The sequence below is a fragment of the Podarcis cretensis genome (assembly GCF_951804945.1).
Source record: "Podarcis cretensis genome assembly, chromosome: 3".
NCBI classification, from domain to species: domain Eukaryota; kingdom Metazoa; phylum Chordata; class Lepidosauria; order Squamata; family Lacertidae; genus Podarcis; species Podarcis cretensis.
In genome coordinates this window covers 6475711-6485823 of record NC_137172.1, presented here as the reverse complement: position 1 = coordinate 6485823, position 10113 = coordinate 6475711, and the positions used below count along the sequence as shown (strand labels likewise).

Genomic DNA, 10113 nt, shown 5'->3' with positions numbered 1-10113 from the left:
TGGGACGTCTTTCCACAGGGCGGGTGCCACTACCGAGAAGGCCCTCTGTCCAGTTCCCTGTAACTTCACTTCTCGCAGGGACGGAACCACCAGAAGGCCCTCGGAGCTGGACCTCCATTTCTGGGCAGAACAATGGGGGTGAAGATGCTCCTTCAGGTATACTGGGCCAAGGTCAGCACCAACACTTTGAACTGTGCTCAGAAACGTACTGGGAGCCAATGTAGGTATTTCAGGACTGGTGTTATATGGTCTTGGCGGCCACTCCCAGTCACCAGTCTAGCTGCCACATTCTGGATTAGTTGTCGTTTCCGGGTCACCTTCAAAGGGAGCCCCACATAGAGCGCATTGCAGTAGTCCAAGCAAGAGATAACCAGAGCATGCACCACTCTGGCAAGACAGTCCATGGGTAGGTAGGGTCTCAGATAGGGGTAGAGCATGTGCTTTGCAGAAGGCCCTCGATTCCTACATTGCAGCAAGGTTGGGCTAGATGACTCTTGAGGTGCCCTACAACTCTACAAATTCTATGATTCTGTAATCCCTGGCATCTCCAGGTCAGGCAGGGAGAGACTCCCTGTCTGAAATTCCTGGAGAGCCGCTGCCATCAGTGTGGACAATTCCGAGCTAGATAGAGCAACTGTCTGGCTCAGTTTAAGGTAGATTCCTAAGACTATGTTGCAATGCAAAAGTCCCTGATTCGGGTCCATCTTATTGTTTCCAACCCCCAGCCCTGTGTAGGTTTGGAACTGTACTGGCATCCCTAGCTGGGGGAGAGGAAAAAGCGACGTTGTGTCACACAAACTCTCAGCGACGTCACAGACACTGCCCAGTACGTCCTCACAGCACAAATACAGTCTTACCTTGGGTTACAGACAGGTTGCATTTTATCGGTTACGGACGTGTCAAAACCCGAAAGTACCGGAACGGGTTACTTCCGGGTTTTGGCAGTTGCGCATGCACAGAAGTGCCAAATCTCAACCTGTGCATGCGCACAAGAGGCGCTGCGGGTTGCGAATGTGCTTCCCATATGGATCATGTTCACAACTTGAGTGTCCACTGTAACGACCAGAAACCCCACAGCACTCCCCAAATTGCAACGGCCTTGCAGAGGCAGGAACCCCACTTAACCAGTGACAAAATATTTGCAGCCTGACCGGGTGCAACTGAGCTAAGTTAAGAGTTGCTTGGGATCACAGTAGACAGGAAGGCCAGAGCAAGATGTGATTTCATGTTTCTTTAAGTCAGTGGTTCCTAATGTGGGTGCAAGTACCCCCTGGGAGGCAGTGGGATTACCCAGGGGGGCACTAAGAAGCAGGGGGGACAGGGGAACACTGGAGATGTAAGTGACAAAGGTCCATATAGTTAAAGCTATGGTTCTCCCAGTAGTGATGTATGGAGGTGAGAGCTGGACCATAAAGAAGGCTGATCGCCGAAGAATTGATGCTTTTGAATTATGGTGCTAGAGGAGACTCTTGAGAGTCCCATGGACTGCAAGAAGATCAAACCTCTCCATTCTGAAGGAAATCAGCCCTGAGTGCTCACTGGAAGGACAGATCCTGAAGCTAAGGCTCCAATAATTTGGCCACCTCATGAGAAGAGAAGACTCCCTGAAAAAGACCCTGATGTTGGGAAAGAAGGAGGGCACAAGGAGAAGGGGACGACAGAGGACAAGATGGTGGGACAGTGTTCTCGAAGCTACCAGCAGTGGCGTAGCGTGGGGGGTGAAGGGGGGGCGGCCACACCGGGCGCAACATCTGGGGGTTAGGGTTAGGGGGCGCAAATCCATGGGTTAGGGGGCGCAAATCCATGGGTTAGGGGGCACAAATTACTTGTCTTGCCCCGGATGCTGACAACCCATGCTACGCCACTGGCTACCAGCATGAGTTTGACCAAACTGCGGGAGGCAGTGGAAGACAGGAGTACCTGGCATGCACTGGTCCATGGGGTCACGAAGAGTCGGACATGACTAAACAACAACAATTAGGAAGGAGGAGCCTGCAGGCACTTGGAATCAAGGCTTTGACCAGCGGAGGTGAGATCCTGCTTTGCCTTCATGTGCCCTTTCCTTATGCCTGATTATAGATCCAGCCTTGGCAGTTTAAGTTATGGTTACCCGATTTTTTTCAATGAATCCGGGGACACTTTTTTTTTTTTTGAAGCTGAGTAGCAACAGGGAATCAGTAGGGGGGATGGTGAGGCAAAAGACCCTGGGCCCAAGCACACATGCATATTGTATAAAGGTGCAAAGATCTTTTTTCGCACCCTGTGAAACATAAATGTGCAGAGTTTTTAAGAAACTGCGCAATGGCTGTCTGCCTGTAACTCCCGACCCTCCCCCGATCAGTCAAAACAAAGGGGAAAGCGGGCAGGAGATCTGTACCGCCGGACACCCCGGTACAGCACACAAGACACATCATATGGGGACTTCCAGAGAGGAAAAATGGTGGGCACCACGGCCGTGAGCAGCTCCTGAAGCCACCCAGAGCCAACTGCGCTACCAGGCTGGCTCCGGGTTGCTGTGGCTGCCGCTGCCACGTTTCCCGGGGACAGATTTGCAAATCTGGGGACATTCCGGGGACGGAATTTGTCCGGGGACAGATTTGCAAATCCGGGGACTGTTCCCAGGAACCAGAGACGTCTGGTAACCCTAGTTTAAGTTATTGTTTAATTGGTAAGGACGGTTTTGGGACAGGCAATGGAGTCCGATCTAAGGGGTGGTTGAGTCTCCACTTCTCAAATCCTCTCCTTTAGCACTGGCCCGGAATAAAATCCATTTCTTGCAGGGGACCTCGAGAACGGGGTGAGGACCACAGGCAGCCGTGGAGGAACAGAAATGCCCAATGGTCCAGCGAAGTCTGCTTCGGAAGTGAGTCCACACACCCCTCTTGCCAGCATCCCACAAGGGTTGTTTTTTTTTTTTTTACAGAAGTCTCCAGAAACTTCGTCGCTGCTCAGGAAGAATTGGGCTGAGCTTCGTACTGTGCTTCCGTGGCCGTGTAAAAGTCCTCAAGGGTGGACTGGAGGTATTCGAACGTAGGTCTCTCATCGGGATTGTTCTTCCAGCATTTCAACATGACTGCATAGAGTTCAGCTGGGCAGTTTTCTGGACGGGGCATCCGATAACCCTTCTGTAGATGTTGGATGACTTCGGAATTGGTCATAGCTGTGGAAAGGTGAGGAAAAATTGATACTGAAAAATGTGGTCTCATCCCTTAAAGGTAAAGGTAAAGGTAAAGGGACCCCTGACCATTAGGTCCAGTCGCGGACGACTCTGGGGTTGCAGTGCTCATCTCGCTTTATTGGCCGAGGGAGCCGGCGTACAGCTTCCGGGTCATGTGGCCAGCATGACTATGGAAGCTTTTAATTTTTAATAGGTTATTGTATTTTAGTGTTCTGTTGGAAGCCGCCCAGAGTGGCTGGGAAACCCAGCCAGATGGGTGGGGTATAAATAATAATAATAATAATAATAATAATAATAATGCTGCTGCTGCTTCTGGCGAACCAGAGCAGCACATGGAAACGCCGTTTACCTTCCCGCCGGAGTGGTACCTATTGATCTACTTGCACTTTGATGTGCTTTTGAACTGCTAGGTTGGCAGGAACAGGGACTGAGCAACGGGAGCTCACCCCGTTGCGGGGATTCGAACCGCCGACCTTCTGATCAGCAAGCCCTAGGCTCTGTGGTTTAACCCACAGCGCCACCCACATCCCACGGTCTCATCCCTTACTTGCCCCATAACCAATCACTGTATTTGGTGGGAGAGGACCTCCCATCTTAGCACAAGGTCCATACTGTATGGTATAGGAGCAGGGCCTTACTTGTGATGGCACCTACTCACTCATGTATTTTGAACTGATGTAAGATAGGAAAATTAAATGAGATGGATATAGTAAAACATGCAGGAATGGCGGATAAGATAAATGAACCTTGGAAGGGGAGGGAAGTCAATGAATGTGTGGTATAATAAAAGATGTTTAATTTGAAATGTAAAATTTTAAAATTTAATAAAAATTATTAATAAAGAAAATAGAATGAAGGCTTGCTAAAACATCAGCAGAGCGAATCAGTATTGGATAATGGATAATGGATAATGAATCATTAATCATCAATCATCAATAAATGATCCTTGGCTCGGAGTAACAAATAATGCTCTAATGCAAACTACCGTACCGGGGTAGGGGCACCTTCCATAGGTGATGATTTCAGTAAGGAGAACTCCAAAAGACCAGACGTCGGATTTGATCGTGAAAACTCCATAGTTAATTGCTTCTGGTGCTGTCCATTTGATAGGAAATTTGGCGCCTGTCAAGAAAGGGTAAATTCATGTGTTTTCATTGTTCTTATTGATTTTAAATTATAATTATGACAGAGAAAAGAAAGAGAAAAGACGAGATGGAAAGGGAGGGGGAAACCCCACCATCTTAGTTTAAAAATATATGTGACGTTAACATATGAGAGCGCTGGAGGTGAAATAGTTAAACAAGTTACCCAATCAGAACCCAGGGGGGTTGAGTCAGAGGGACTATAAAACCAGCGCTGGGAGGGGCGAAGGGAGGATTTGGTGAGAGTTGGGTGGTTGGTTGGAGTGGGAGTGAATTGGGATAGAGTCTGTGGGTAGGTTGAGTTAGTGTAGCGAAATAAGTTGAGTCAGGAACAGTTAGGAGCTAGGAAGACGAGTAAATATCTGAGAGGTGGTTTAATGAGTGAGAGCAGGTAGTGGAAGTTATAGGTCTGGCACCCCATGATTGTAATTCACTGAGACCATTTATGAAACCACACGCTTGTTAAACTGCAATAAATAAACAGATGTTTATGTTCCAATTTAACCCTGACTGGATTCAGTATTGTCCCAGGTAGGGCCTGGGTGGTGGCAGCGAGAAATAAAGTGGTGGCACGGTGAAATGTCCGGGGACCCTGTGTGATCGCCACAATATACTGTAAATCAGTGGTTTTCAACCAGTGTGCTGTGGTACCCTAGGGGGCTTTGCATGATGGTCAAGGGTGCTGCGGTCAACACTGGCCTCTGTCTCTCTTTCCTTCCCTCCCTCCTCTGATGAACCTCTCGCATCTCTAACTCCCAAAGGTTTGCACAGCTGTTTGTTGCAGCAGCAGTCCTGGTTACAAGCTCTCCAGGTGAATGGTGCCTCTGGGGCTGGCCAGGGGAGACTAGAGGAGAGACAGGAAAGCTGAGGAAACACTCCATAAAGACCCCCCCCCCCAGGGGTGTGGCACATGAGGTCACCACCTTGCTGAAGCAAGGATGGGAGACCAACTAGGGATGACGAAGCAGGCCACCCAGGCTTCTTGATGGGACAACGGCAGAATATAAATGTGATGAAATAAAGTAAATAGATTATCAGAGGGAACAGGATAGTACTGTATAAAGGTGGACCTCACTCAGCTAGGCTCAGGGCTCAGGCAGGAACATGCAGGAGATGATGATGATATATTTATTTATTTATACCCCACCCATCTGGCTGGGTTTCCCCAGTCATTCGGGCCACCTCCCAACAGAATATTTAAAATTGATAAAACATCAAACATTAAAAACTTCTTTACACAGGGCTGCCTTCTGATGTCTTCTAAAAGTTGTGTAGTTCTTTATCTCCTTGACATCTGCTGGGAGGGCATTCCACAAGGCGGGCACCACCACCGAGAAGGCCCTCTGCCTGGTTCCCTGTAACCTCACTTCTTGCAATGAGGGAACCACCAGAAGGCCCTCAGAGCTGGACCTCAGTGTCCGGTCTGGACAATGGGGGTGGAGATGACAGCGACCAGAGATTTGGGGGTGACAGCTATAAAAAATGGTGACACACTCTGAGTGGATGGTGTCGGCCCGTTCTTGATTTTCTCCCTTTTAGCTCGGGAAAGGATTTGGGCTGACTTGGAAGACTCCCTGGAAAAGACTCTTATGTTGGGAAAGATGGAGGGCACAAGGAGAAGGGGACGACAGAGGACAAGATGGTTGGAAAGTGTTCTCGAAGCTACCAGCATGAGTTTGACCAAACTGCGGGAGGCAGTGGAAGACAGGAGTGCCTGGCGGGCTCTGGTCCAGGGGGTCACAAAGAGTCGGACACGACTAAATGACTAAACAACAACAACAACGTATTCTCTGGTAAAAAGTCTCAGGAAGCCTTTTTCAGGGTTAGTTGGAGGGGGCCAATCTCTAGGGGAAAACAGGATGCTTTCATGGACTTCATCAATTAATACTATTGTCAGGGGTTCAGGAGCAGAAGCACAGGGAAGAGGGGAGATGGAGAGTGAAGGGGAAGAATCTGAGGGCAGCGTAGGAGAAGATGACAGTGGCCCGAGAGATTCCATGAGCCTCTCCAACGAATCGGAAGATTCACAGAAGGGGGCGCCGGTGGCCAGGGCAAGGGGGGTCCCAAGGGGGACACCCCAGAAGCAAGGGGCCAGCGGGGACTCCCAGAGCAGCAGTTGGAAATCAGGACCAGCTTCCCCACTGGAGCATAGTGGGGGGGAAGAGTCACAGGTATCGGGAGTAGCGTCTCCCCCAGCAGGGAGAGGAGAGGAGTCAGGGCTGACCACGCCTCCATCGGAGAGTCAGACAACGGAGGGGAGGTCAGATCCGGCCAGTATCCCGGAAGAGGGAAGCAGTGACAGAAGTAGTGTAACGGTCAGGAGGAAGGTCACTGGGTTGGCGCGAGAGGCAAGTTCAAATGTACAGGAGCGCGGGACAGCAGAGAATGAGGATTGGGAACCGGGTCCTAAAGCCCGCCGGAGGGAGGGGGAGGAGCTAAGCGACTCAGCGTCTGAGGAGTCCAGGAAGGGCAATGCCCCAGCGGGCAGGAGGACCCAGAGGAGAAGAGAGCAGCGGAAAAGGTGGAGCAGGGCTAGGATCTTAAACTGGTGTCATAGGGGAGGAGACTCAGACGGGACTTCGCCGATCTAGGGTTTAAGATGTAGGGCTGCGCGCTGCGGCTTTGAAATGGAAATTGAACTTCAATAAAGACTTTTGTACATTACAACAGCCTAGCGTTGGTCCTCTGTGAGCTGGGACCTAGAGGCAGCTCTGACAACTACAAATAGGGGTGGGGGGGGAATTTTACATTGAAATGCTCCCCCATCAAAAAAATAAAGACAACACTTTCCTGCACATAAGAAACAGCACAATTTCCTTATGCTAGTTTTTTCTATGACCCTGATATCTGTTTTCTGGTCAGTTACTCCCAGTTCAGACTCCATTAGCACAAATGTGAAATTAGGATGTTTGTCCCAGCATGGAACTAGATAATATCCACCCCATCACCGCTAAGACTAGCAGGGTGTTATGAACTAAGCACCATCACTAAAGACAAGAGATCAGATCTATGAAAGTCCTGAGTGAGAAAGCACTTATTCTGGAAAAGGCTAACATTTTGCTCCCACCTGGCTGATGCACACAGAAGACACCCTATCATTAAGCTTCCTTTACGACAAAGCCCTAAGCGTCGTACTGACCTTCTTTTGCGAGGTACTCATTCTCTATGATCCTGGCCAGGCCAAAGTCTGCGACTTTGCAACAGAGGGTCTCTGAGACGAGGATGTTAGCTGCCCTGAGGTCCCTGTGGATGGAGTTCATTCTCTCAATGTACGCCATCCCTTCAGCGACCTGTAAGGAAGAAGGAAAATAATGGAATACAACTGCATGGAGATCACAGAGAAGGATGCCTCTGTGGCTGATAGGGATGAGTGAATCTGGCTATTTTGGTTTTTCTCAGTTTCTCGCTTCCAATCCTAAGGTCATTGTACCAGATTTCCACATCGATTTGCCATTTATTTATTTATTTATTCTTTTAAAAGCCCTCATTAAAGTTCATTAGCAGTGCATTGTGAAATTGCTTTGGGATGCTTCATAAGAAACAATTCATAACAGCAGTGGTAATAATAACTTTAAAAAAACAACAACCTAACATGTACATTTTTTGCAAGCATTTTTTTCTTTTGAAAAAATCCAATTTTGATGTTATTTCCACTAATGTGGCCACATTTTACCCTAATATATGGATTTTGGTGCACATTATTTGGCTGGAGAGCAGCACTGAAAAATTCATAGAAGTGTGAATTTAAAGGACGCTTGTGTTTTGGTTCGCACAATGTTTTGAAAAGTGTGAATGAGGTAAATGCATCCTTAAACTGAATCATATTTCTACCACAACCTTATCTGGAAATATCAGGGGTTTTATCCCCACCAATATGGATCAGGGACTCTCCAGACTTATTTCCATTTCAGACATGGGATGATTACGTGAACACTGGCAAATTTTGCTCCCATTTCTCCAAAATCCCAAGCTGGGTTATGAAACTGTTGATGGTGATAATTTGTTTTTGTTATTATGCTGCCCACCTGACTGGGTTGCCCCAAACCTTTGGTCTGATCCAGTTTGGTTCCTCTTACATCCTTAACGTACAATGCAAGAGATGCATTTTTTTAATAATCATAATAATAATAATTTATACCCCACCCATCTGGGCAGCTCCCAACTGAATATTAAAAACATGATACAGCATTAAACATTATAAACTTCCCTAAACAGGGCTGCCTTCAACAGAGCAACACAAAAGAGATACATCCCTCCGACCCCAGCCTTTAACCGATGCAGAACAAATTGTATATAAAGAAGGTTGTTGAAAGACAGCCAGACCCTCTTTTGTTTAGTTCTGCCTCAAAGGGCCTAACAATTTTCCAGACCGCAGAGATTTTGTGGTAGGCTTTTGTTTGTTTTTTTTTTTTGCCACCTTGCATTTTTCTTGTGGTTTTGAACAGGATATGAAGATACATTTTCCACAAATATTCGACATGCTCAAGCTTTCAGCTCAAATGCCGCTCGCCTCAGTGGAAAATGGGTGTTGCTTCCTGTCCTGATGTTAATGAGATAGATGGCTTGTTTCCTCTCAGCTCATACAAGCAGAGGGGAGGGAAGGAGAGAGGGGCTGACCACAGGACGACGTATACACCGATAACTTTCTATTTGCAGATTCCGCCTACGCGTTCTGCGCCCGAGTGGTCAGCTCATGCAAACAACACCGTTCTGACAATACTTGCCACCAGATGCTGTCGCCAGATACACTGCATTGCACCTTACTGTCTATTCAAGGACTGAAGGGCTCACTCCAAACCTTGCCATTCACCAGAATTGCAGGGCATACTCCTAAACTCTTCCCACCCAATGAAATCCAAATGACGGCATTAAATTTATGTGCAGTTCTGACCTCTGAGTTTGCATTTCTGTTACGGAAATTACGGGGGGGGGGGGCACATCTTTAAAGTTAAATGTTACAAATATTATGCCTGAATGTATCCTTTCAACTTGACAGCTCAGGGAAGTTACCTAGCTTTAAAAATAATAGAAAATCAACTCCTTTGCCAGTTCCCTCCATTCCAAAGCTATTTTCCCCTTGAAAAGGGACTCCAGGAAGTTACCAGAGGTAACAATTGCTGAGCTGATTGTTGACCAAGGAAAGCTTAATCCCATCACCAGACTTGCCCAGGGGCCAGACATGCAGAGGAAGTTCTATTGTACTTTGGGTGGTGGGACTTCAGAGGTGTTTGCCTATGCTAATCCTATACCTGAGTCTTGCTCTGCCATGTCTACTTATGCTAATCTTGTACCAAATACTTGTCTGGACATATTTGCCAAGGTTAATCTAGAGTAACCCCTGTCTATCCCTCCCCTTTTGTGACATGTCAGTGATGTAGCAGTGATGCTGTACAAACTGTATTCTGGGATATGGTGGGAAAGTTTTAAAAATTTGAATCCTCGGGGTTCAAATTTCCTCTTTGAACCTATTGCGCAATAAACTTTGGTCTACAGCTATACGCTCTGGTTGGTGGCTGGACTCCTTCCTTTATTCCGCAGGGACCCGTGGCCTCTGCCTGACGAGCTGGGTGACTGAGCAACCTCACACCTAGATTTTTCTGTAACAATTTCTAAGTTTGCTTCTCCTAAAATCCAGAAGATCCCTTGCTATATACTTTGCTCAACACATTCTCCTCTCGGAAGTGCAGGCTTCAAAGAAAGCAACATTCAGGATGGCCAGAGAGCCACATGCGTAGCTCTCAAGTTCGGGGATGTGTCAAGACCTTTTTCAATCACAAGGTTTAAGGCGAATCA

At 47.7% G+C, this 10113-nt stretch overlaps 1 protein-coding gene across 2 annotated transcripts in view; it reads right to left on the bottom strand.

The window, feature by feature from the left end:
- Positions 1-1982: 1982 nt before the first annotated feature.
- BLK (BLK proto-oncogene, Src family tyrosine kinase) overlaps positions 1983-10113 on the bottom strand; it is a 40089-nt gene continuing 31958 nt past the window's right edge. For both annotated transcript variants that reach the window (XM_079968776.1, XM_079968775.1), the window contains exons 11-13: positions 7460-7610; positions 4169-4300; positions 1983-3160 (exon numbers count right to left, since the gene is read on the bottom strand). In XM_079968776.1, the coding sequence (XP_079824902.1) occupies positions 2949-3160; positions 4169-4300; positions 7460-7610 (495 nt within the window). In that variant the 3' untranslated portion in view covers positions 1983-2948. The remainder of the gene's footprint in view (positions 3161-4168; positions 4301-7459; positions 7611-10113) is intronic.